This window comes from Talaromyces marneffei, chromosome 1 (genome assembly GCF_009556855.1).
Source record: "Talaromyces marneffei chromosome 1, complete sequence".
Lineage (NCBI taxonomy): Eukaryota > Fungi > Ascomycota > Eurotiomycetes > Eurotiales > Trichocomaceae > Talaromyces > Talaromyces marneffei.
In genome coordinates, this window is record NC_072348.1 from 4,228,550 (window position 1) to 4,255,617 (window position 27,068).

The 27,068-nt window shown below is 47.1% G+C and overlaps 8 protein-coding genes across 8 annotated transcripts; 4 read left to right on the forward strand and 4 right to left on the reverse strand.

Annotated features, from left to right (window-relative positions):
- Positions 1-854: 854 nt before the first annotated feature.
- EYB26_001557 (uncharacterized protein) lies at positions 855-3,296 on the forward strand (the record flags this gene model as incomplete). The annotated part of the gene is made up of 4 exons (XM_054260867.1): positions 855-953; positions 1,011-1,190; positions 1,244-1,510; positions 1,563-3,296. 4 exons carry the CDS (start codon positions 855-857, stop codon positions 3,294-3,296), a joined length of 2,280 nt encoding a protein of 759 aa, XP_054116842.1.
- A 661-nt stretch (positions 3,297-3,957) lies between these two features.
- On the reverse strand, positions 3,958-6,217 carry EYB26_001558 (uncharacterized protein; the record flags this gene model as incomplete). The annotated part of the gene is made up of 5 exons (XM_054260868.1): positions 3,958-4,144; positions 4,201-4,321; positions 4,379-5,287; positions 5,336-5,422; positions 5,476-6,217. The coding sequence occupies 5 exons, from the start codon at positions 6,215-6,217 to the stop codon at positions 3,958-3,960; spliced, it is 2,046 nt and encodes a 681-aa protein (XP_054116843.1).
- A 2,059-nt stretch (positions 6,218-8,276) lies between these two features.
- On the reverse strand, positions 8,277-11,665 carry EYB26_001559 (uncharacterized protein; the record flags this gene model as incomplete). Its single annotated transcript, XM_054260869.1, has 5 exons — positions 8,277-8,741; positions 8,797-10,763; positions 10,813-11,177; positions 11,234-11,451; positions 11,534-11,665. 5 exons carry the CDS (start codon positions 11,663-11,665, stop codon positions 8,277-8,279), a joined length of 3,147 nt encoding a protein of 1,048 aa, XP_054116844.1.
- Positions 11,666-12,199: 534 nt separating this feature from the next.
- EYB26_001560 (uncharacterized protein) lies at positions 12,200-13,721 on the forward strand (the record flags this gene model as incomplete). The annotated part of the gene is made up of 5 exons (XM_054260870.1): positions 12,200-12,251; positions 12,318-12,472; positions 12,528-12,687; positions 12,748-13,612; positions 13,673-13,721. 5 exons carry the CDS (start codon positions 12,200-12,202, stop codon positions 13,719-13,721), a joined length of 1,281 nt encoding a protein of 426 aa, XP_054116845.1.
- Positions 13,722-13,868: 147 nt separating this feature from the next.
- Positions 13,869-14,673, reverse strand: EYB26_001561 (uncharacterized protein; the record flags this gene model as incomplete). Its single annotated transcript, XM_054260871.1, has 2 exons — positions 13,869-13,997; positions 14,062-14,673. The coding sequence occupies 2 exons, from the start codon at positions 14,671-14,673 to the stop codon at positions 13,869-13,871; spliced, it is 741 nt and encodes a 246-aa protein (XP_054116846.1).
- A 976-nt stretch (positions 14,674-15,649) lies between these two features.
- On the forward strand, positions 15,650-19,057 carry EYB26_001562 (uncharacterized protein; the record flags this gene model as incomplete). The annotated part of the gene is made up of 8 exons (XM_054260872.1): positions 15,650-15,686; positions 15,766-15,844; positions 15,912-17,190; positions 17,247-17,457; positions 17,509-18,419; positions 18,477-18,565; positions 18,616-18,778; positions 18,830-19,057. The coding sequence occupies 8 exons, from the start codon at positions 15,650-15,652 to the stop codon at positions 19,055-19,057; spliced, it is 2,997 nt and encodes a 998-aa protein (XP_054116847.1).
- A 740-nt stretch (positions 19,058-19,797) lies between these two features.
- EYB26_001563 (uncharacterized protein) lies at positions 19,798-21,805 on the forward strand (the record flags this gene model as incomplete). The annotated part of the gene is made up of 3 exons (XM_054260873.1): positions 19,798-19,933; positions 19,988-20,161; positions 20,214-21,805. 3 exons carry the CDS (start codon positions 19,798-19,800, stop codon positions 21,803-21,805), a joined length of 1,902 nt encoding a protein of 633 aa, XP_054116848.1.
- Positions 21,806-22,168: 363 nt separating this feature from the next.
- Positions 22,169-26,912, reverse strand: EYB26_001564 (uncharacterized protein; the record flags this gene model as incomplete). The annotated part of the gene is made up of 3 exons (XM_054260874.1): positions 22,169-22,717; positions 22,771-24,632; positions 24,683-26,912. 3 exons carry the CDS (start codon positions 26,910-26,912, stop codon positions 22,169-22,171), a joined length of 4,641 nt encoding a protein of 1,546 aa, XP_054116849.1.
- Positions 26,913-27,068: the final 156 nt, after the last annotated feature.

Consider the following 27,068-nt stretch of genomic DNA (forward strand, 5'->3'; position numbering starts at 1 on the left):
AAAAGAGAAAGAATCAAGAGAGCAAGAAGATGAAACACCAGATCAAGCTTCCGATAGTTCCACCTGGTAGATTCTGAAGGTGATTTGGCTGCGAGATTGGTGGATAGAGGTGTGTGGTGTGATGAAGAGTGAGTTGGGGTCTGGGTTGAAAGCAGGCGCTCCGAGCTTGCGTCAATATCGTCTCGCCGCTTGTGGAGCTACGTAGGTCGTGACTGCCCTGGCGGACCTGCAAAGTGCATGCAAACCAAGCAAACAAACTAACTAAGCCAATATCAGATCACGTAAGCATATCAACATTGGTTAACTATTAACTAACTAACTAACTAACTAGATGATTCTATAGGCGTCAAGGTTTTATCAATAGAGAAAGCAGTTTTGGCTCGTCAATATAATTGTTTAATATTCATTCATCTGTGTTGTTTGACGTCGTGGTTGATCTGATGTTGACACCTCAGTCGAAAAATAGATCACGTGACATCACATTTACCTGGCTTCCCTCACAAAGGTCGTGACGAATTTGATGATTTCAAGGAATACTTAAAGTATAAAGCTCTAGTAGTAAAGGCAACTTAACATATTGTCTTGAAAAGACGTATATGGGCGCATCTTGAGCGGTCACGTCCATCGCAGCTGCCAATTGGACTTCCGCCGGCTCCACCCTTCAATTATTGATACTGCAAGCTCCAGAGAATCAACAAGTTACAACATCGATTTATTTCATCAGTATCGGTGGTATAAATGATATGGGCCATCCGACAGGTTTACTTCGACTTGTAAGGCCTGCTAGTGTTTAGTCTAACTTCATTGCCTGAACGAACTTCTTTCTATCATCACGGAGCCTGTTGTACATCATAATGGACGACGCGATGGAGATTGAAACTCCAGAATCGCGAGGAACCAAGCGGACTGCTGATGATGCAGACCTTGCACCAAACGAACTGCGCCGGATTAGGGTATACACATAATTCCTCGCTACATTAAGAAGCGGGTAGATGCTGACATGAGAGTAGGCTCTGGATCCTGATGTGGTCAATAAAATCGCCGCCGGGGAGATTATCGTCGCCCCGATGCATGCTCTAAAAGAACTCATTGAGAATTCTGTCGATGCGGGGTCCACGTCAATAGAGGTTCTTGTTAAAGATGGAGGGCTCAAGCTTCTCCAGATAACCGATAATGGGCATGGAATCAACGTGAGTTTGCGCCCCGGTTATAGCGAATTAAATCAGCTAACAAGATGTTATAGGTAGATGATCTTCCAATTCTATGCGAAAGATTCACTACCTCAAAGCTGAAGGAGTTTGAGGATCTGACAGCCATCGGCACCTACGGCTTCCGTGGTGAGGCCTTGGCTAGTATCAGCCATATTTCTCATTTGACAGTGACTACCAAAACTGCCAGTTCTAGCTGTGCTTGGAGAGCGCATTACAGTGATGGCAAGCTTGTACCAGCTAAGCCTGGTCAAAGTGCGAAACCAAAGCCTACAGCTGGACGTGGAGGGACTCAAATCACGGTAAGCCAGCGTTCGATGCTTGATGAACAATTAATGCTGATCATTGGTTAAGGTTGAGGATCTTTTCTATAATGTTCCGACACGACGACGCGCTTTTAGGTCATCCAGTGAGGAATATGCCAAGATCCTTGACGTCGTGGGGCGATATGCAGTTCATTGCGCGAATGTTGCTTTTTCGTGCAAGAAGCACGGCGACTCAGGCTCCAGCATCTCGACTGCTGCCAAGTCATCTACTATCGATCGAATCCGTCAAATTCATGGAAGTGCTGTGGCCAATGAGCTGATTGAATTTAATGTCGAGGACACCAAGAGATTGGGATTCAAAGCGTCCGGACTGGTTACTAACGCTAATTATCATGTCAAGAGGACGACCATTCTGTTATTTATCAATCATCGATCAGTCGAATCGTCGGCACTGAAGAAATCCATCGAACAAACATATTCGACTTTCCTACCAAAAGGTGGACATCCCTTTATCTATCTTGACCTCGAAATCGAACCAAATCGAGTTGACGTCAATGTCCACCCAACTAAAAGAGAAGTGAACTTTTTAAACGAAGATGAGATCATAGAATCAATATGCAGCGAGATCACAACCCGTCTAGCGCAGGTGGATTCGAGCAGGACGTTCATGACTCAGACTCTTTTGCCTGGTGTACCCAACGTATCAGATACACCCTCAAGCGATCCTGCTCGCAAAGCGAGTGCGGTATCATCATCACAAAAGCCCTATGAGAATAACCTCGTTCGAACGGACTCGCGCATGCGAAAGATTACATCCATGCTACCCTCTCTTACTGCGTCGTCTAGCACGCAACTTGACACAGGTAAAACTGACGAAGTGGAAAAGACAGATGATGGTCTGCACTATGAGACAACAGACCGCGAACCGCTTCGTATAGGTCTTACATCCGTCAAACGTCTTCGTGCGACAGTACGATCCGAAATGCACAATGGACTGACCGAACTCTTTTCAACGCATACTTATGTTGGCCTCGTTGACGAACGTCGCCGCATCGCCGCACTTCAATCAGGCGTGAAGCTTTATCTAGTCGATTATGGAATGGTTTGTAATGAATTCTTCTACCAGATCGGACTAACGGACTTTGGGAATTTCGGCGTCATTAATCTCGACCCGCCGCCAAAGTTGATTGACCTGATGCAACTCGGAGCAGAAATTGAACGAAATGAGCACCAATCCACAGCCGAAGGAGCACATACGCAGCCCTCGCAAGACGACGAGATGGAAGACATATTCCAAAAGGCCCCAGAAATCGTGACCAACACACTGATTGAACGCCGCGACATGCTGGACGAATACTTTTCTCTGAAGATATCCGAGGAAGGCGAACTACTTACCATCCCCTTATTACTCAAGGGATATGTGCCGTCGTTAGCCAAGCTGCCCCGGTTTTTGCTCAGACTAGGCCCATACGTGAATTGGACCAGTGAAGAGGAATGCTTCCGTACATTTCTGAGGGAACTTGCTGCTTTTTATACACCTGAACAACTGCCGCCGCCTCCATCGCTACCGAGAAAGCCAGAAACTGCACCTTCTCAGGAGGTAGAAGACGATAATGAGGAGACTGAAACGGTTCAAGACGCATCACAAGAAAGCCAAGAAGACGAGGGTATAACAGCCCGCCGCACGCAACTTGTACGAATGCTGGAACATGTTCTTTTCCCTGCTGTACGAGCGAGACTAGTAGCTACGAACGGTCTGTTGAGTGGTGTTGTCGAAGTTGCAGATTTGAAGGGGTTGTATCGCGTTTTTGAGCGTTGTTAATTTATATCTGATATATCCCTACCAAATATGTATGTTTTTTTTTTTAAAACAGATCGGCGAGCATGACATATCAAACAATCATACCAAAAAATTCTGGGTTTCAATCTACCGACCCTTCAGAAGGAAGGTTGCTACGAAGACCACAAACATGGATGGATAAAAAGAATGATATTAATGAAGCCCGCAATTCATACATAACCCCATACCTAAGTAATACTATAATCCATAATCCATCACTCGCACTCATACATACCTGCTAAACAGAAACAATCAAAATCAAACAAATGACAGAAGATGGCATGACATGAATCATAAATAGCGCGAAAGGCAAGAAAAATTGAGGTCATAAATGTATCGTATCAGAAGAAATAGTATCAAAAAAGGAAGAAAGAAAGGAAGGAAGAAGTTGAACGCCTTGGAAAGAACTCCATATAACCCTGGTCCTGATTCCTCGCTCCTGTCCGTGTCCATAGCCGTGTTCCTACACCGGTCCCATCCATATCCATATTCGTGTCCATTTCCAGTGTCGTGTAAATTTTCGTGATTTAGTCATTTCGTCGTGTATGTATTGCTTTTCTTTTCTTCTCTTTTTGTATATCCTCATTCATCATTCATCACGCGCCCCCAATCCGATATCATCTCATAAATCATAATTTGCAAATCATTGCTGTCTTGAGTACGGCTTATTCATCAACGCAATCTCGCGCGCAATGCTGGCCCATTCTAATTCTCTTCTAAGCGGTTCTCGTCGTTTCTGTTGCTGCTGTTCGTCCCATTTGAGGAGTTCATAAACGAAACGGAGATGAGGTTGGATTATGACGTTTAGTCTTCTGGCGCGGACGAAGCAGCTGCCCATTCGTTAATTGTGAGTTTGAATGATAGGAAAAGAAGGGGGGTTGCTTACTATGCGCGAGGGAAGGATAGATTCAATGAGGACATAACTTCAGCTATGCAAATTGTGGCGGATCGTGAAACGCCGACACGACAATGGACTAGTGTGGCTGATCTATCGGCTTTGCCTTTTTCTGTCAAATCGCAGTTAGTCGCTGATCTCCGTCTTCGTCAAAGGTATTGTAGCTCACCGATAAATGAAAGACAGTTCTCAAACTCCTGCGTCAATGGGTCTATCCCATTATCCTGAACTTGACCAATGAACATCATATTGTCTTCTCCCCAGCTCTCAATCTCCTTCTCGGACCAAGAAACAGGCTCCCCAATGCTCAGTATTCGCTTGATACCCAGTTCACGTAATAATTCTGGATTATTCGCATGGGCCAAATTGCCAAGATACATATACGGAAGTATACGACTGGGCAAGGAACCATCCATTTTCCGAAGCCATAATGGCTCGCAAAGAGCATCCAAATTCAGTCTCGTAGCAGCAGGGCTCTGTTCCAGAAGTTGTTGCTGAATACTACGTAGGAACACGACATCTGAGGGATAAGCAAAGAAATTACGTCCCTTTTCACGGTGAAGCTTGATCCAGGCTTTGTCTAGCGGCAGGCCTTCGGCGAACATGAAATATGCAATTGCTAGCAGTGAGCTTTCTGTGTAGCCATCTGCGCAATGGATCAATATCTTGTATGATCTTTGGGTCGAATCGTCCATTGGAATATCATCCAGCTCCTCGATATCTGACCCATGATCCTCTGGGTTGGCGAGATAGTATAGCCAGCGGATGGTATTCACAAAATCTTCCACGTCTCGGTTTGGTTCCAGCTGCGGCACGACACTCCCAGAAGAAGGGAACTGCATCGGTACGCCTTGGGCCCATTCTTCATTCGCAAGACTTTTGCTCACGCCATCCAAGTATCGGGGGCCGGGGATAGGTGCAAGATCAATCGTTTCAATAGTCAAGTCGAACTGGTTTGTATCCATTGCGTCTTGATCGTCTGAAGACATGAGCATATCAGGACTAGGGCCTAGCCAGACATTTTTTGAAATTTCAGAGGTCCTGGACATGTTGCACATTTCGTTGCGCTCCCATTGGACTAGATGAATCAGCCAAAACTCATCGGTTATCAATCGATAGTACTCACAAAAATCCATGACTTTGCCTGTGATTTGTCCTTGCGAATCTATGGCAACCAAGTCAGAATAGCGCTGTTCGATTTCTTCGAATGAATCTACCGATTATTTAGCCACAATTATACTTACGTAATTGAGCGTGCGTGCTTACCAGATAAGATGAATGTATTAAAAAGAGGAGTCTCTTGAGCAGGATCATGTTTCATCCTCCAATTCTGCTGTGCCATTGCCACTTTCTGCGCAGCATCAATCAAATGCGACGAGTCGGCACTTCTTTCAGCATAAATGACAATATCCGACAGCGGCGCCAGTTTCGCGGTCTGAATATGAAAGTTGCGAACAGAAAATCCATAGATGGGGTCGGCGTCGATGAATTCTGTGCCGCTGGGGTCGAGAATCTCATCAAGAGACACGGCTCCTCGCAGTCGAGACTTGGTAAGATCGCCATCTAAACTGACCAACGTCAAAAAACGAAAGCATCTCGGTATGCGCCTGAGCGATCGTTTCCTATTAACAAAAAACGCCGATTGCACGCCATTAAACGGGTGTAAACCATGTAGCCAGGGAAACACCTGTTTCGGATCTGGCATGGGTTGAGTTGCTAGATGATCTAGCGCAGCGACAAGTGTAGCGCCATTTATGGAGTAAATGGGAGGAGATTTGGAGAGCTTCTTGAAGCGATCGGGCGGGTATAGGAGTGAGGTCAATGAAACGCCGGTTTGTTCTACAGGTGAAATAGCCTGCGGTGCTGAGCCGGGCGGGCATACGGGAATATGTTTGTTGGGGATGCTCGTGGGAGTGCGAGGGCGAACATTGAGACTGAGGGCTGGAGAGACGGGGGGAGGGGTCGCGGAGTGTCGAATTGATTGCTGTTGGACCAGGACTGTTGCCATTGCAGAAAATAGGGTTGGTGTCTATGGTTCTTTATAGTAGTGTGCTGTGTATCAATCTTCGCAAGCACAATCACTCAAGCAGTGCAGTTTTTCGAAGAGTCCTTGCAATTCAACGGAATCGCATCATCTACCTAAAAAGCAGTAGTACCTGAGACGTATCACCTGCAGACTTCTGTGCAGGCGCAAAACATAAGCAAGTACTCTGCCAGAGGAATGAATGCGTGGGGGGGGAGTTTGAATATTCGCTGGCTATTGCGAGACGTCAGTCAGTCTATCAGACCAGTATGGATCATGTCGGCGAGCGGGGAAGAAGGATGTTGTCCCACATGAAGGGTGGCTCCAGTGCCCGACAGGACTGGATTGGCTGAATGGATAACGTCTGATGCCGGTGCAGACGAACTGGCAGACGGGATGATTAGAAATGCTATCCGTGACAATTGTGATATCGATAAATCTAATTGATGCCTCGCTGCTTGAGATTAAGAGAGAGGGAGAGATGGTAGATGCTAAGTGATTGTGAATTTGATAATGCTGGTGGGGGTGGAGGACCGTCTGGAATGGACGGACGATGGGCCCACGTCCCGAGGAAACTCCCCATTCCTTCCCAGGGATCCAATCGCAGCCGAGGGAGCCTTGATAAGTGCGTGCGTGCTTTTGAGTCTCGTGTTAACTTTCGAGTAAGACTGATTAATATGCTGACGACATGCGCACCTACTATGACAGTAAAGAGAATTCCATCCCATCAGAAGCGATACCAAACGTAGTATGGATGTTTATATGTCTGACCAACCAATTGTTTGTCCATACCAGAGTCTAGCCAGACACAATTGACTTTCCTCGAACTTACTCCTCCGTAGGATGAGTACTATGAGATCCGGGTCCGTACGTGGTAATATTCCACGTGTCGTCATTGGCTATTGGTCAGATTGGCGTGGGTGTGAATACTCAACTGGCGTTTTTAGTCAGTCTTATCGCTCGAGATATAGACGTCAGCCCATGTTTTACCCAGTGCGTTGTTTCTGTCGATATTTCCTCTCGGAGAAAGTAGTTTGTGTTATGCATTCAGTCTCGTGTCTTCGCCATCGCAAGAAGAGCAACTACTCCGTAGTATACAATAAACAAGCATACTTCTGTTTTCAGAGAACTCCGTACGCAACTAAGAAGATGCATTCCGGTTGCTGAATCAGCCCCCGCCGAGGCTAAGTTAACTAACTAGCTAGTTATGTAACTAACTTAGTTAAGTTAGTTAGCTGGGTAACTAAGTTAGCTAAGCTAACACTAACTTGCTGGACAACCAATTAACTTCAGTATAATCCATGGGACTAGACAAGTGGAATTGTTAGCTGGATCGATCTAAGCGTGGCTATTGGCCGTATGCCCTGCGGTCCCACCGAGACAACCGCTGCACCCTGTTTACTGCGTCATGGACTCTTGGTTGATTGACTTGAACCTCCCACCATAATAGATAAAGACAGTTGGACTGTCGATCCATGGATTCTTGACAGACTGGATGTAGGGCGATGCATCTGATTGTGCAGACGCCGTAGTCTCCACTATCTGGATTGGCCGCTGATTGATTGCGATTCCAGGAAGTTACTGAATGCGGCAGGCTCGGGCAACGTCGGCTCTGTGTGAGATAAGATCCAAACAGCCCTGGCTGTAAAGATACGCATCACAATGATCAAGGATAGGTAGTATGCTGTCCGTAGTGGTTGCACAAACTGGACAAGGATAAGAGTTGAGTTGTACTCCCATAGTACTACAGAAAGAATACTACGAGCACGACATGCTACGACGTACGGAGTAGAGGAGAGACAGAGAGAAGGGATGGAGCACGGGCCAGATGAGGTACCCGCTTTGATTCGTCCCCTCGCGTGGGCCCACTTCTCTGTTCAGATGTTTAATTAGCTTACTACCAGTATTATACTCCGTAGTAAACATCCAATCACAGAAACTTCCCCATACCCTGTCAAAGACGATCTGGTCAACGTCTTTCTACGGCGTACACAGTATATGGTATTTCTATTTTTATTCGCATGATAGTGTCCGGGTTAGCTAATCACACATGAGCCTTTTGTCTCAACTCATCCGCCAACCTCACCAGATAAAAACGAGCAATATCAGGCGGAACCCCATCAAAAGACCTCACAATCTTCTCCACCTCACTCCTACCCTTCTCGTACGCCTCTAGATCCCTATTGGCATAAACATCTCGTCCCGCAGCATATCCCTTGTCCAGATTGCGAAAGAATACATTGACTGCGATACTGACGCCTGCTACGGGTGTAGCGGCATGCAGCCATAGAGGCGGAATGAACAAGATGTCCCCCGGACCCAGGGTCGCCTCATGAGGGGATGTATGGGGCACGGACACTAGCCAGGTCTTGATATTGTTGTCGCTGGCGAATATGTCGAGTGTGGAGCTCGATGCGCCGGGCGGTAGCTGCAGATGTTCTACGTCGGAAGGAGGGTATAATACCAGCTTTTTCTGCCCCCGGATCTGGCAGTACACGTTGGCCATGACCTATATTCCTTGGTTAGCTTGCTCTTTTGTAAAGGACAATTGTAGAAATTCTTACATCGTAATGTAACCACATCGTAACGGGCCCTGAGACACGTAAAGGAGAACTATGAGTATTGTCCCTGGCAAAATTCAATTGCTCCGGAAGGGCGAAATCATCCTTGATCTCGGGGAAATCCTGTTCGAAGCTCGCCGCCTTTTTGGCCGGTTGGTCGCTCGAAATCGACCTCAAATACTGACGGCTTCCTTGGTTGATTTCATCCATAAACGTGCCAAAGTCTTTGGTTTTGTATGAAAAGTTTTTCCTCTGGAAATTCATATGATCGCTCTGAGCCTCATGGACCACGACTTTACGATCAGATCCAAGAGTATCGACTAGATAACCCTTTGACCATTTCTCCGTACATGCTCCTATGTTCAATCCAGTGATCACGACTGGTTTTGCCTGATTCATAATCGACTCAAATTCTGCCGCTGTTTGGATAGCCATCCGCGGGATGCCTTTGATTTCGTTACGTTTGCTCGGCTCATTGAGTGGTTTCCTAGAAGATGCATCTGCCAATTTCATATACTTGGCTTCTTCTGACACCTGGAGATACCTCCACTCTTCCGGTGTATCAGCTGAAGCATCACATATTTGCCAGATGTAGTTGTTCCAGAAAGTTCCGAATGAGAAACAGACCACCCCACCAGACACCACAATCACTGAAGAATCAACGACCCCTGAGACATGACCGGCGAGAAGCGGTCGCAATGCTGGCGACTCGTAGTGGGCATCAATTGTTTGTATGATAGATGGACTCCACTCGTTTTGACTAAGCTCTGCAATGTCCAAGCATAGAATTTCCATTTTCTCTGGAATAACACCTTGGATGGTGATTCCGCCTATAACCAGAAGCTTGTTCGACACAACGTTTACCGTCGCACCAAATCGTCCAGCAACAAAGTCTGCGAGATGTGTAGCATTCCGAAGTTTTTCAGATAATTCCGTAAGGTGAATAACCCCCGTGCCATCTTTTTCCATCACCAAGTTCCACTTCCAAAAGTCATTGAGGACTATTCCATCCTGAGACATGCCTCCGAATAAATAACCAGATGAAGAATCAATAGCTACCATCTGAGCACCAAATCGGCTAGCAAGGTCAGGTTTTCCTACTACTTTGACGGCCTGCCATCCCCTTTGTTCATTCCAGAGCAACCAGTCATCCAGGACATCACTCTTGCTGTTTTTTCCGCCATATATCAACACGCCCTCAATATTGTCGTCTGATTTTACAGGTACCGCACAATGGCGAAAGCGTGGACATGGTAGAGTATGTGTCCGTTTCCAGACATTATCTTTTCGGAACCAACAATCATCCAAGCCTGCATTAGGCGATGCACGACCCCCAACCAAGATACAATCTCCATCACGGAGCGTTGTGATGGTATGGCACATACGTGCTGAAATTTGGTGAGTTGGCAAAGAGCCAGCAGGCTGAGTATCCTCTGCGCCTCGATAGTAAACATCCGTAGACAAGAGACGAGATTGACTACCTAGCCCTCCGTGAACGCCTATAGATCGATCACTATCTGGCACCGCAGCAGCGAATCTCCGGTGACCCCTAAAAGAAACTGGATGGTAAGCTACCAATTTCAGTGAAGCTTTCTGCAAGTCACTGCAAGGCCTGCTCTCATTGCTTTTGGGAGAGGATTCCTGCTCAAAGGTGGAAGCTGTGACAACAGAATAATGCGAAGCAAACAATGCAAACTCCTCCCACTCATCAAATGCTTCTATAGAATCCAATCCCATTCGTTGAGATTTACTGAGAAATGAATCGTCATTCCAAATGTCCCACAGACTCCTGGCAGAGGCATACCGCCATCCTTGCGAAGTGAACCGTTGCTCTTGCGATGACATAGTCGGGTACTTGTGGATAGAATGAAGGGGGGCTTGGAGTTTGTGGAAGTGTTTCATCATAGTAGACGCGAAGGGGTGATCAGGCCCGTCTGGGAAGTATTGCTCCAGAACGTAGAATTGTATATCTACATATTGTCAGCTTGGCTATAAATCCTTGTATAACGGAGTAATTACCTTTGCCCAACGTTGGAAACCATGAAATGAGAGCGTCTGCTGATTGAACATCCATATAAGTAAGCGAGACTTCTGCTATGCAGAGGACCGAGACCGGAGATGGCCCTAGGACTTCCTTCAAAGCCTCTTCAAGTTTCTTCAAGTTTTTTAAATCGCAGCCCACGGCGACGTAGTGCGCAGCTCGCAGAAGCACAGGGCTTGGATCCGGGAATACTTTTATATCTCCCAATATACTCTTTAGTTCTTCCGTTTTTTGGATGACGGACATTTTGATGCCCATCAATTTCTCGTAATCAATGTCCACGAATGTCGCATTATTACATATTGACTTCTCGGTCTTGAGAAGTTGAAAGGCCAACGGGTCACTACGGATAATCTTAATATACGTCCGTGTGTGTTTTGTTTGCTCTTGTCTACTCACTATCCACATCCAAGATTCAGGACAAATTTGTGTCGCGTATCTGGCCTTTGCAGGAATTGACGGACTGTTTCAGCAATTGCATGCATTCTAAGCCAGTATCCTCTGTTTATCAAGGGCGCCCTTCTCTGGGGTTTCTTCACGAAAGGACGAAAGAATTGGTATTGGGGGAAGTATCGAAGCTCGACGCTCCTTTTCGAAACAATGCTACTATTATTCGTCTTGGAGGAACAAAAAAGTTAGCCAATTGACCCGAACCATTCGTAGACGAAAACCATACAGTGCTAATCACAATACACTTACTCCCATCACCAGGTCGGCCTCCTTCTCCATCTTGGTAGGCGCCGCGGGCCTAGCCGACTTTTTCTTTGACGATGTTTTTGGGGCACCATCATGCGGCACTATCGACGACGTTGGAGGAGGGTCCATCTTCATGATTGTAGTTCTCCAACACATTTAGAAAAAGAGGAATGCCCCTCGTCATTTTTGGAATTTGCAAGCGGCAAAACACGGCAGAAAGACGCACACTATAGCGCTATTCCTAATATAGCTTGGCGGCTGCCGTTCATGTTCTTAGTGTGGATACTCGCGGTTGCCCTACCGTTCGTTCAGTGAGAGTGACTACTCCAAAACATAACTACCTACCAACCACCATGTCACCTGAACACTGCTTCCTGCCTGCTGTCTGTCATAAATCTCACTCTTCTTAAACTCGAGATTCTTTTATTCTTTGGGCTACTTACAAGGTCAAGCAGTACTGTTCGCCGTTCGCTGGTCTACTTGCGATCTCTGGTAGGTAACCAGTCTTTGTTGACGGGAGCTCTCCGTATGATTGGTGCGGGGTGCAAGGTCGAGTTGCGATATAAAAGGCTCTTGTACACCTGACAGTCGATCTTGGTCACCAGTGATACCCAACTTCAGTTGAACTATCAATAAATACCACGTCTGAGAGCTCCGACCGTAGGCAAAATGTCTATGAACTTTGTCACCTTCAACCAAGATTACAGCTACCTAGCTGTCGGTATGTACTTCTATCGCATATGCGGCTCCCCAGATACGTCACGTCTGTAGTGCTAACGATGCCCAGGCACCTCCAAAGGATTCCGGATCTTCACAACGGATCCCTTTACCAAAAGCTATGAGACCAAAGATGGAAACATAGCGATTCTGGAAATGTTGTTCTCAACATCGCTGGTGGCTCTGATCTTATCACCCCGCCGACTTCAGATTACAAACACCAAGGTTCGCATCTAGAAGTTCTATTCCATATTGCATATGTCTATACTGACGGAAGCAGCGGCAATCCACCATATGCGAGTTGACCTTTCCAACGACCGTGTTAGCGGTCAAGCTGAATCGGAAACGACTTGTGATAGTGCTCGAAGATTACATCTATTTATACGATATTCAGACGATGAAGCTTCTTTCGACAATTGAGACATCGCCTAATCCGAACGGTAAGCCCACTTTGCCTACGTATTTCTAGGTAGATTTCAGGATGATACTTACAAGAACAGCAATCTGCGCGTTATCGCCCTCTTCGGATAATTGCTATCTGGCCTATCCACTGCCACAGAAAGCACCACCGTCATCGTTTGCACCTCCAGCACATGCCCCGCCCAGCACGACAAATCATATATCACCCACCACTGGTGATGTGTTGATTTTTGATGCTGTAAAGTTGGAAGCCATCAACGTTATCGAGGCTCATCGATCTCCTCTGTCTTGTATCACTCTGAACAGCGAGGGCACTCTTTTGGCTACGGCTTCAGACAAAGGGACTATTATTCGAGTGTTTTCCGTCCCTGATGGTCATAAGCTTTATCAATTTCGACGCGGTTCCATCCCATCTCGCATATATAGCATGTCATTCAATACTATGTCAACACTTCTCTGCGTCTCCTCGGCGACAGACACTATCCACGTGTTCAAATTGAACAGCCAAGGACCTAACCCAGACGGAAGCTCGAGGTCACCTACGTTAGATCGACCCATCAGCCCTAGTTCAGGCGACTATCGGGACGAACAAGACGAATCAGGCATGGACGCATCCGATTTCAGCTCGAGAAAGCATAACGGCACATTAATGGGTATGCTCCGACGTACGTCCCAGAATGTGGGAAATACTTTTGCTGCTACCGTGGGAGGTTATTTGCCCAAAGGGGTCAGCGAAATGTGGGAGCCTACACGAGACTTTGCCTGGATGAAACTGCCAAAGTCCGGACAGGGATCAGGAGGCCAGGCTACCGGTCCTGTGAGGAGTGTTGTAGCTATGAGCAGCAATACACCTCAAGTCATGGTAGTAACTAGTGAGGGCAATTTCTATGTGTTCAATATCGACCTATCGAAAGGCGGTGAGGGAACATTGACCAAACAATATTCGTAAGTTGACCTAGCATCATCTTTCTCGGATTACTTCAAAGCTAATGTTATATCGCATAGTGTGCTTGATGCCAATGACAAACTTGGATCATCGGGCTTAGACTATTGATTTCATGCACCATTTATCTTAATGATACCACGAATCTATTATAGCGAACACACAAATTCAGATACCCGGGCCTGGGATGGTATCATACAATCTAATCACATATCCGAGCCATCTCGGCTGCATTTTATCCGGACTTGTCCCGAAGCTCTATACACTAATTGACTTCTCTCTCAAAAGCCACTTGAGCTCCTCGACTTCTTCTGGATTCAAAAGTTCATCCAACGTCGCAGATCGCATAAAATCATGGTCCGCGAACTCGAACCCGGGAACCACAGTCTAGATTTTGATTAGTTTAGCCCTTGCCAGCTTCTCAAGTCCAACGTCAACAGAGAAGACTTACCTCGCTAATCAGCAAACCTTCGGATTTATCTCCACCATCGGTGTCGGGGAGCAAAAAAGACGCTTTGAATTTTCCTCCTTCTACAATCCACTGTAACTTCTCTCCCTTCTCAATGTCGTGGCCAACAACGAAGGTTTCGATGCGGGCTTTGTTGTTTTGGGCAGTTCTATCGCCGCGAAGGACTTCGTCTGCATGGATCAGCACGTAGCAACCACGGCCGCGATGCAGCGTGTGAACGGTCCGGCCGCGATTACGATGGAAACATCCCAAAGGAGAACCAGGGGTGATATAATAATAAATAGTAGTACTGGCGGATCGAGTAGAATGATCCTGGCCGGGACTCAGCCGAATGTCAGATGTCACGTCGGTCTCCGGAACAGTATAAGATGTGCCAGGGTCTTCATTGTTGAGGAAAGGGTTTGCCACATTCAGAGGATCACGATCGGTTTCCACATAGTACCCTCCCTCGATATGGGCTTGCATGCCCAAGAGATCTATTGTCTTTTCCACTGTTGGCGGTTCGGATCTATTATTAATATCATTGTTGACCACGGGCGTCGGTGCAAAGCTTGGCTTGATTTGTGACAGCGGCACATGCAACTGATGAGCCATTTTGACTTGGTCGTTAGTTTTGTGTATTCGAACCCCCCCCTTTTCTCCTTCTATTAGAAATTGATATTTTGTCTCTTGTGGGTTAATCCTGATGTGTCAAGTGATCGTTGTTGTATGAAGCTTCAATCAATACACCGCTCGGACTGTGGGCAGTGCGGCGCTGAAGCCTAGCGGAGGTTGTACGTATACACTATTCTGTATTCGGTATAGACGCAGCGTATGTTTCGTATTCTTGTGTATTGATTTGTTGAATTTCCAGGTACATGCCCGATTATTCAAAGTTTCAATCAGGTGAGGAGTAGGTGACCAATAAAATGTATTACATCGATCAATACATGATTCAGGCCGTCAACGCTCATGTGCTACGAGTAACCTACTCTGTAACTGCGGCGTTGTGTATGAGACATGGGATGTGTATTCGTATAAATTCCCGTAATTATCCCCAGCCTCCGTCGCGACTGTGACGTCCACCGTCTGCCTCGTGGATTGTTGAGCGACTCCAATTTACCCCCACATGGCTAAATGTTATCCCCCTGCCAATGCCTGTGCCAGACCCCTACAGAAGCCCGAAGCCAGAAAGCTCTAGTGCTAACTTCTAGTTAACCTCTAACCTCTTCCACGATATGGCTGGTTCAAATCCCTGCTAGCTATAACTACATCCTATCATGCCAAGTCATTACATTAACCTGAACTCCCCCTCTTCCGTCGGTGTTTCCGCTTATGACTGAACTGAGTGAGTTGAACGATATCGACCCGTTGTTTAATGCACATCTTCGAGAACGATCACGATCGAGAGGGTGTTTGTGATGCACCCTGCAGACTGTGGTGTGCACTCTCATCATCCCGCCCGGCTTTACTCCGCAATCGCCTGCTGCAGCTCTAGTCCCAACTCTCCATTGGACTTCTGACCTTCCACCAGCCAATCCATGAAACCCATCTTCTGGCTATCAGTCTTGACTGTCAAGCGTTCGTCTGAATGGCCCGCAAATACACCCATCAGCGAGTGAGCTACGGTATGTTATCTCCATCAGCCGATCCTGTTGTTGCTTCCCCGGATTTGTTCGTCTGATGATCTCTTCCGTCGTCCGTTAGTTCTCCCGCTACCCAATGCCTCGGGCGGCCATCGCTTAGGTGTGAATGGTCTTGCAGTCGATTCCGACAATCGCATTTTGTAAGTAATCGCTTTCAATCAACGACTCATGATTTTCTTCTGTATAACTGACGCGCGCGATATCTAGATACTCCGCAGGCCGTGATGGAGTCATTTGCTCCTGGGACTTTAACCCTTTGGATACCTCCTCGCCCTCCTCCAAGACTACTCCCTCGACAACCCGCAGAGACCAGGTCCAGGCACACAGCCACTGGATTAACGACATTGTCCTCACCCGAAATAACTCCGCTCTCGTTTCGGCATCATCAGACACAACAGTAAGATTATGGCGGCCGTTATCGCTAGAGAAAGAACTGCCAATTTCCATCGGCCGACATGCGGACTACGTCAAGTGCCTGGCGCTTCCCGATCAGCACTCCAACTGGGTAGCATCAGGCGGTCTCGACCAAAAGGTCTTTCTCTGGGATTTGGAAGGCAAAGGCGAAATTCTCAAGATTGATAATTGTGGTGATGAGGTAACGGAGAAGGGTTCCGTATATGCTATGGGAACGGGAGGCTCTGTGTTAGCAACCGGAGGGCCGGAGTCTGTTGTTCGCGTGTGGGATCCTAAATCAGGGAAGCTTATTACCAAGTTTGTCGGTCATACGGATAATATCCGAGATATTCTGGTTAATAAAGATGGAGACACCATTATGACGGCGTCCTCCGATCAAACGATCAAAGTGTGGTCGTTGACCGCAGGGCGATGCTCGCATACCTTGACTATGCATAATGACAGCGTCTGGTCACTGTACTCAGACCATCCCCAGCTGTCAGTGTTTTACTCTAGCGACAGGTCCGGCCTCGTCGCCAAGACGGACACAAGAAACGTATCGGATATTGATCAGGGCACGTCAATTGCCGCTCTTCAAGAAAATGACGGCGTGGTCAAGGTTGTAGCAGCCTGTGACTCTATCTGGACGGCGACTCCAAAATCCAGCATCAACAGGTGGAACGATGTTGATACTGCGGCGGAAATAGACTTTCCGAACACTGCAGCACGACGGTCTAGTGTTGGATTGCCTGCTGAATCTCCCTCAGAAACACCTGGAAAGGAAATTGTTGCTAATACCGCCGAGCAGTCGAAGAAGAAGATTCCACACAACTCGATCCTTCCCCTTTCAAATATGTCAATGTTCCCGAAACTCGATCCTGAGAGGGCCACCATCTACTCCTCTGTGAGTGGCCGCAAGCCCTCAGAGATGATTGCCAATGAAGAGCTCGGGGCCGTATTGCCTGTTTATTCTCTTCCGCAGGAGACCATAGAAGGTCAACTTGGAGTCATCAAACATCTGATATTGAATGATAGGAAACGCACATTGACTCAAGATACAGCTGGAGAGGTATTGCTGTGGGATCTTTTGAAAGTGGGTTGTCTTTTTGAAACTGCATTTACATCCGCATACTGATCTATCACATATAGTGTGTTCCGATCCAAAGCTTTGGAAAGCGCCATATAGATGACGTTGCGTCTGAGATCAATACTGTGGAGAGCATAGCTCATTGGTGCACCCTCGACATCCGGACAGGTTGTTTGTCTGTCATTCTAGAACCAAATCGCTGCTTCGATGCTGAGGTATATGCTGATGAAGTCGAACTGGCCAACGGAGAAGAATATCCGTCCGATCAAAGGAGTAAGTGGTTTGACTTCCTGTCATGAGTGAATGCTAACTAATAATGTACAGTAAACCTCGGCAAATGGGTTCTCCGTTGGCTTTTCAATGACTTGATAGAGGAGGAGATTAGGCGAGATGCAATTCAGAGGCAAATAATCTCAGCAAAAGCAGCAGAAAACCAAGCACTACAACGTGCCAATGCGCCAGGCTCAATTGAATTACCCCCAAGGATGACAGGGCCTCAGGGTGCCATAGATGGATCCTCGGTAACACCGCGAGTGACGAATGGGTTGCATGCTAATCCTACGACATCTGGCCTCAACATTAATCTTGCAACTCCAGGCGCTACATCATATACCTCAGCACTTCCTCCAACTGAAGAAGGCTCAAGTACAAGACTGAGCCACGAATTGGCGCGGCCTCCATCTTCCAACAAATCAAATGACTACTTTTCTAGCAGCCACTACATTGAAGCAGAGAAGCCTCCTCAACCTGAGGAACAACCTCCAGCAGCACTTCCGCTGTCTCCGGCTGAGCCTGAAAAGGAGGAAAAGAAAAAAGCATCGCTATTCGGAAAGAAGTTCAGAATGGAATTTCCAAAGAAGCTAGGAAGAACATCATCTGAGGTGAAACCATCGGTGCCGGAGGAAAAACCAGAAGAGTCAGATAAATCGTCTGAGAAAGAGGAGAAAGCTTTCGAATCGAATCTTTATGGGGTCATTGACCGTATCCGCCACGAATACGAAACCTTCCTTGCGCGCTATCCTGGAGCACCGTTGAATTCAGGGATTACACCAAGCTCAACGAGCGAAACGCCTGAATTAAATATTCCTGCTGACACTGATATTCTGATTCAAGAAGAAACCGGTAACACGGCTGTGGCTGCGGACCTTTATCGAGGGTCAGTTGGCAGCATACGCGAGGAAATTGATAAGCTTGAGAAGACAGTTCCACACTGGGTTGGAGAGCTACTATTAAAGGTACGATCACTTTCTCACATGAAGAGAGCATGATTGATATACTGATTTATGGCCCAGAACCAAGCACCGCCTAAGGAAGTCGTAAAGGTAGCTTTCATCCTCAAGCCATACGATAACCAGTTGCCGCCAGTGAGCAAACTTGAAGGGTATGCCATCATTTCAATTCGTTCAGGTTCTCAAGCTAACAGGCCTACAGAGGAATGGATAATAGCAGTTCTAGGCTGAATGCGAACCGTATGCTTCGAGCCAAGAAGGTACTCGCATACATTGCTGAGAGAATCGATTCGCCCAACCCAGCCGAGCCGGATCCAAACCCCATGCAGCCAGAAGATTATTTGGAGTTGTATTGCCAAAATACTGTAAGTATCGGGTATCTTGTTCTCATGTAGCAGACCGCTAACATAATGCAGCTGGTCCCTATCAATATGACCCTGGCCACAATCAAAACCCACATTTGGCGAACAGGTGGAGATATGATCCTATTCTATAAAGCGAACGGCAAAAAGGTTATTCGCTCACCAGCGACGGAGCAAGAGACGACGGGAGCTTCAGCGCTCAATCCTCCAGATGACAATAACTTCAGCGACAACGTGTCCAGCTCTCATGCTTCGAATTCAATCTCGGATGGGCCTCCTTGATCGAATTACTGTTACTGATTGTTATTGAAGCATTTTGCTTTTGCCTTTTCTTTTGACTTGTATGTAATACTGTTTGTGTTTGGCTTGGTTCCTTTGCATGGCGTACATTACGGTGATACCTGCTGTTCTCAGACGTTCAATGCGTATGTGTATATATATGTGTGGGTATCCGTATGGATGCAACAAGTGCACTCGGCTACGATTATCGTTAGTACCATTCGTTGAATATAAAAGTCTATCAAGTAAGTGCAACAATAGAGTTAGTTAGGTCAACTGGTCAATCCAATATTGCCCAAGTACCCGTATCGCCCTATGTACCAGCTACATGTGTAACTTTGAGAAATGCTATACATCCATGGATGTATATACGACGTTGTAGGGTCAAGACATGGAAGATCCAAGGTTCAAAGCCACCTTGCAAACCGGTCTTCAGAAGTTTCAACCTCGAACATATACATATCTAATTCTGTCATTGGACTGCTGCCAATGATATTGTCAAGAGGAAACCTTCGAAGTTGTAAAGCTCATCGATCAGGGGGTTTATGCCTCAGGCCGCAATCGCAACGAGACAATCTCTTGACCAATCAAAAATCCGCACCTTCAAAGAACCACTCAAGCAAACATCAACATCACCTTCATCTCTCATGTATCGTATCCATCAACAAAAAAACCAAGGAAGCAGTACTGAATGTCTATGCATTGAATAAATACATGTAAGCCAATTGGCTACCCCGGCGAAGATGGCCCTGCCCTTCAAATATGGCATCTCCGCACCTGTATCGACACAACAATTTTTCAAGAGCTTCCGAGAAGCATGGACAAATATCCTGCCGCGATATCAGCGCGCGCCGGTGAATCATATACCGCGCCGAATAGGTATTTATTCATATGTTCTATTCTAGTGATGGTATACTGAGGGGATTTATTTAGGCATCGCGGTCAGTGGCGGGCCTGATTCCATGGCTCTGGCATATCTCTGTCGACAATTGCAGATCACTCGGCCAGAGCTCAACTTGGACGTGAAAGCGTTTGTGGTTGATCACAAGTTTCGCGAGGAAAGTACCGAAGAGGCACACATGGTTACAAAATGGTTATCGAATTTGGGTTTGTCTGCTTACCACTCAAACCTATCTTCCAACTAACTCTAGTAATGTAGATATTCAATCAGAGGTCTTAACTCTAGACTGGCTACCGGGGGAATCCCCCAAAAAGCAAATGGCATTTGAAACCCTTGCTCGCACAAAACGCTATCAAGCATTGGGAATAGCATGCCTCGAAAACCGCCTCAACACTTTGTTAATTGGTCACCATCTGGACGACAACGTCGAAACTGGACTACTAAGGATGACACCTACAGCCCAACTCGAAGGATTAGCTGGTATAGCGCCGGTGGCACGTATCCCCGAATGTCACGGATTATGGGGCGTATCTGAAAGCGGAAGCATCGAAACGATACGCGGTCGACAGCGAAGCTTCGAATTCGATCTCAAGGAAGGTAAAATGACTCATTTCTCCACAGTGGATTGGAAATTTGATATGACCACTGGGGGCGTATTGCTGTGTCGACCTTTGCTACCGTTTTATAAGTCAAGTATTCTGGAAACGTGTCGGGAAGCCAAAGTGCCATACGTCACGGATCCGACGAATTCGGATCCTACGCTCACTATCAGAAATACGATTAGAAACCTGCTTGCGTCGGACAAGTTACCGCGCGCCCTTAGACCTGCTTCGATGAGTACGTTTTTGGCGAATAATCGTGTGTCGCTACTCGACATCATGAGTGAGACGGATAAACTCCTTCGGGATTGTCAGCTACTGAAATTTTATCCAAATACTTCGACGATGGAAGTCATGTTCCCCACGCTCCCTATTCATTCGTCAGATGCGCAAAATTATCGGATCCTCGCCGCTGCGCTTCGGCGTATAGTCAATATAATCACTCCGCGCCCGGAAGTGAAAAACCAAGCTCTCAGACTCTACGAAAGATTTGCGCACGAAATCTTCACGGGTCAGCAAAGAAACGATTTCACAGTTGCAGGCGTTCACTTCCGTCTACAGGAATCACCCAATAATAAAGATACGGGTGTCCTATTCGACAATATCTGGCACATATCGCGAACACCGTTCATGGCGGGCACAGAGCCCATACTCGAAATCGATAATTTGAGTGATGAATGGTCCACCCCAGTACTGTGGGATAATCGATATTGGTTCCAGTTCCGATTCAATCGAGAGTCCGCTTCTGACCCTAATGACCCTTTGAAGGCCGGTTCTGCAGATGGCGCAGAACGTCCTTCTGCTCATTCTGCAGAAGAACTTGCGAGCCTTCAATCCTTGAACCCGCGCATCACAATCCGTCCCCTCGAAAAGAAGGACATGGCCTTCGTAAACTTCTACCTGAAAACCATGAAGAGAAACTACGAATTCGCGAAATGGGCGCCTCGAAATTCTCGCTTCACGATACCCGTCATCACGACCAGCACACTTCTACCGACAACCGAAAACCAGAACAATAAAAAAAGGAAAAAGAGAAGGATCTCTATCTTGAAAATTCGAGGCAATGTTCCGCAAGAAGGGTACATTGGGTTACCAACGTTGAATTTAATGGATATGGATGTGGATGGGGAGATTGGGTTCAAGGTTCAGTGTCGCTGGTCGTATAAGAATGTTGATACGGAGGCGTTGAAGATGATGGGTTGGTTGGCGGAGGATCAGAAGAAGGTTGCTGGGTATCATGGCCATTTTTGAGCTTTGAAGATTGGGTTTGTATGATTAGGTGATGTACTGTTGTGTAGTTGAATATAGACTTGTACGATATTGATTGTTAGAAAAAGGATTGTTGTTTGTTGGTAATGCACATATTTGACAGTGTAGTGTAACATCTACATCTTGAAAGGAAAGAAAATGAAGGTATACAAGAATAAAGGAAATGACCCAGTATCCAGACCAGCACGCTCAAAAACTCACCAAAAAGAATTAAAAAAAAATCCAATAATGATAATGATGAGGCCCATAAAATGCTGTTCGCTGTTTGCCAGACAAAGAAGGATTCTATAATAGAGGAAAGAAAAGAAATAGAATGGAAATGAGGCTCGGCCATGGTTGCAGCCGCTATGCATCAGGTATCTCAACAACCTCCTTCGCAGAACTAGACACCTCGATATCGGTTCTCACTGCTTTGAGACCTCCGAGTTCGCGTTTCAGTCGCAAATTCTCCTTTTTCACACGACTGAGTTCCTCCAACGTGCTCTTCAACTGCGTCTTCATAACTTCCACTCCATTACCTGCACGGACTTCTCTCACGACTTTACCAAGTTCAGTGTTGAATCTCTCGTATAGTGCCTCGTTTTCTGCGCTAGCCTCCCGGTAAAGCTCATCTAGCTTTTTTGCTCGTTTCTCGCTTACAGCCAATGAGGAATCCACATCTTTCTTCATGTTTGCTGTTTGATTACTGATATCGGTACTAAAACTTGAGAATTGTTGTTCCAGGTTGCGTATACGAGCCTGCAAGGCCTCGATCGAGAAAGACTGGCTATTTCCTGTTGGTGAGGAAGATAACGTAAGAGCAGATAGTTCTTGTCCAACCAGCTGCAATTCAGACTGGAAGGCAGATGCTGCATGGGTTTGAACATGTAAGGTACTCTGAAGACGATCGCGGAGCTGGAAAACGGATTAGTAGGTCACGACTGCAATTGGACTGGATCGCGTCTCACCTTTTGAGGGCTTTGCATGCGTATCCTCTGAGGCTTTTGCGGCGATGACAAGGCTCGTTCACGTCTTCCTGAAAAGTCTACTCCATGGGACGACATAGGTCGGTCTTTGAACTGCAACGAATATCTGGATGGTTGCGGGATACTGGTCAGAGTATCAGATCGCTTTTTGCGCGTGTATGTTGGAGATGCTGGCCCATCAGTCTTCTTGTTAACAGCACGTTCCGCCAACCTTGGTCTCTGCTGACTATTCTCCTTTTGCATCGGGGACCTGAGGGCTACCGGGGACAGGAGACTCCGTACTGGAGATCCTGAGCGTCGAGGAGAAGTGGCTTGGGCGGAAAGTTTGGAAACCTGTGGTATTCGAGTATGCGCCTTTGGATCAGGACTGTCAGGCTCCTGTAATTGAGCTATGCGAGAAAAAACTTCCGACTGGGGACGAGGCTTTGGCACTGGAGTCAATGGATTGCGTATCTCAATTGATGATAGCGCAACAGGGCGTGGAGGGGTACTTGGGTCTGGCAAATCGGATAGAGAGCTCCGTCTTTTCTTTCTACGGATTGGTTCCCTTTGTGGAGTGGTAGGCGCTTCACGAATAGCACCGAGCACAGAATTATCTTCATGTGCGCTTCCTGGACGGCGAGTATCGTCTTCCGGCAAGAAAGCTCCGTATAATGTGGGCCGTTCTCGAGTGGTCGGACGTAGCAGCTCCGCAAGCCTGGAATCCGTGTCGGTTGACTTTGAACGGAACAACTGTGATTTCACGTCTGAATCGCCACTGTTTTTGGTCTTACTCAAAGTGCGTATGAGGGAACTGACTTTGCTCTCTCCATCGGAACGAGATGAGTTCTCTCGGTGCAGGCCAAAGCCCAGGCGTTTCCGGAAAGACGAGGCATTAGATCCTATGGAGCCCGTGTAAGAACGAGGTCTGTTCGGAGTCGTTTCATGTGATTTCGATTCGCTCATTGATTCCTCGAATAGATTCTCAAAGTCTTCGACAAGACGATCAAGCAAAGATATGTACTGCATAGGATCTTCATTCTCACTAAGTATCTCGGCAAATGCCACCGTCAATGCACCCCTGTCGCCATCATTGCCAGAGGCATCCAGGAGCTCTGCTAGGAGCCGAACCGTTGCAGTGAGAGCACGGCGATTCTGTGGACCAAAATCACCAAGGACTCTCCGGAAAAAGTCTTCAAAGTCCTTTGGGAATGAAGAATCAAATTTGTACTGAATTGCCCTAAGGGCGTCAGGTGACACGATTGAGCCGATCAAATCCTTCCACGCGTGATGCATAAATGTCTCAAATGCCACGAACAAAACATCGACAGGAACCTCGGCGGCCGCTTGAAGTTTGGCAGGATCTTCTAGGAGAACGTTGTACAGTTCATTCACCATAGATTTGTCTGCATTTGCCCTAGTTCTCAGGCTGCGACCTACAATGTTGCCACTCCGCGAGCGTAGAGCAAGAATGTAAGCCGTCAGGGTCTGCTCTAATTTCATAAGCTGGTCGTCCTGGCCAGAACTGGAAGGAGCAACCACTGAGATTTTGGGGGGTTCATCTAGCATTCCAGGTGAAGTTGTTGGTCGTGGGACAGTTTTTGGTGTCATTTTCGGGATATCACCGAGAACCAGATTCTGTGTAAATGATTTTGACAAGGAAGGTGTGTCTTTGGCTTGACTTCCACTGCCCCAGAGGTTTGAAATTAGTTTCGTAGGAGATGGCGGCCGGAACCCACGTGCGACCTTTGTTTGAGATATGATATGGTTGCCGATCTGGCGGATTATGTCTAGATTTGAGTAGATCGACGATTCTGTTAAAGTCCGATTCTGGATACTGCACACCGTAGGAATTAGAGGAGACACTGAGATCTGTTAGCAAACTGTAACCCCAAGCGCCTGCTAGAGGACTCACGTCTTGCTGTAATTGTCGATATAAATATATCGGCACTCACTGTGTCCACAGTGGTGGGACCACTAATGGTACTCACTTCCACTCTGTACATATCGCCATCCGCCAGAGTCACAGACACGATCACGTCTACTGACCCATTGTCCAAGGTCTTCGTGCATATTGCTTTTGGTGTATCAAAAACGACCCTAATCCTTGAGTATCCAGATCGCTGCATCGATCCATTGGCGTCCTCTTCAAATACGGGAGCAAGGATCCCAAGCGTTCCAGACGGTACACTAGGACTGCGCAACGTCCATTTGGCACCTTCACGTTCCCGCTCCGAAAAGCGACCCTCGATTTTGGCTTTCAAGATCTCTTCAATCAAGCGGCTCGCTCTTCCTTCATACATACCTGACAATTTAAGCGCATGTGGCGTCATTTGCGCTAATTGCGAGGTACTGAACAGCATAGTGGTAGGCATCAGGTAAAGAATATGACCACCACTCGACTGTGCACAAAATAGGCTGTTCAAGTCAAAGGCTCTTAGAAACCTGAATTGGGGGCTGGGCTGCGATAGGGACTTGTCGCTGGTGGTGGTTGGCTGATTCTCCAGATCTGACAATAGCGCACGAGCTGTCATGTTGCTCCCTGGGTATCGAGACAGCAAGACCAGGCAATTCTTGTAAAGAAGCATAAGCGTAGTCGCATTCTGAGTGTTCTGCTGTTCTTGAATGTGGTACGGTGGGAGGATCTCAGTGGAATCAATAGCATTGATCAGGCGTCCCTGAGGGGTAATAGAAGGTGGCCAATACTCAACCAGTTTCATCACTCGCTTGATGTTTCGGGTATGGTCGGTATTAGCTGGCGTGTCAAGAGAACAGATTTCTTTTATGATATCTCGTGCTTTGAGGAAAACGCGAACGGATGGGTGAATGGACGGTATACTGCTTGTCATAGCGTCGATAAGAAGGCTGTACCTGGGCAACCGCTGAACAGGTTCCATCAGTAGCGATCGCAGTTTTTGTTCGCCAGTCTCATAAACTCGGCGCGAAAAGCTCGATTGATCGTCCTTCAGGAAGGAGTTCAAGGTTTGAGTAAATCCGGTGTGGGCTCTCATGTAGGCGGCATATGGTTCAGAGAAACGGGGAAACCATTCAATCAGCGCATTTGCAAAGGACATTGCGCCCATTATATCTCTGTCTTGTTCTGATGCCATGCGACCGGACGGCGAGGTGCGTAGATCTGTATCTTCTGCGAGGCTTGTGATAGCTCCCTGCTCGGTACTCTCTAGGATTTGCTGCATCACTTTTAAGAAATCCATGTTGACTTGTAGGATCTCCTCAAGACATGGAGGAAACAGTTCGGCCAAGGCAGTCTCGTCGGGGCTGGTACTAGATGTGCTTTTAGATCGAGCCTTTTGTTGAAACTCTTGGACAACATTGTGCACTAGGTCATAAATCTTGCTCACATAGCGTTCTTCCGTGTCAACAACCTCGCACATAGCCAGCCGCAAGGCTTCTTTCTGACCTCTTGTGAATAGGGTCGACTTGCTCAGGTTTGTCGGCTGGGAGGGCGCTCGTCGAAGTCGGGAGGTTGGAAGGAAGATTGGGTTTCCAAAAGCTTCGATCAATGATGTAAATTTCCCATATTGCCCACTACTTGCGTTATCGTCCAATGCTTCGTCTGCTGCCGTCTCATCCTGGTCTTGTGGTGCAGGCGAGATAGTCGAGCCCGAAGGCAGCATGACATCTATGTCGATCCACGGGGCCTTCCTCTCATCGTAGGCAAGTCTAAGATCTCGTACAATCTCGGCTGTATTGTTGATTTTGGCCATTCTGTTGGCGAGATCAGCAGCATGAGTCTCTTCGAACAGTCTTGGAAACCTCCCGGTTGATTTTCCAGTCTTTGCAATCTGTTTCAAGCACTGCTGGGCGGCTTGTGGAATCTCCTGGAAATATTTTAGAAGACTGACAGCTACTCCACGATAAATCTCGTCTCCCTGTTTCTCGCGGGGAAGATGGTGGACTGCGCTGTAGAGCGGCGCAGCGGGAGACGCGATGATGCGGGGATAGCTTCTATGGCCGGCAGCGCTGAAGATGTGCGCTTGATTTCTGGTGCTGCTCGTGCTGGAATTAGTTGTCGCAACTGATCCATAGAATATGAGGACAGAGGATAGGTAAGGATCAGTGACATAGTAGAGCGACAGCTGCTCCAGAGGCAGCTCTGCCAGAGAGTTGTTGATAGTCGCCATGCCGCCCTCAGTCGTAGCTTCCCTTGCGACGCCGATACCAAATGGCAAGAGCCAACCTCATTGAATGACTTTCAGTCCTTCTTGATTATTCCAATTGGCACTCTTTCTTTGTTTTTCTCTGTGTTAATGTTGTGCATGTCCAATCAACGCCACAGC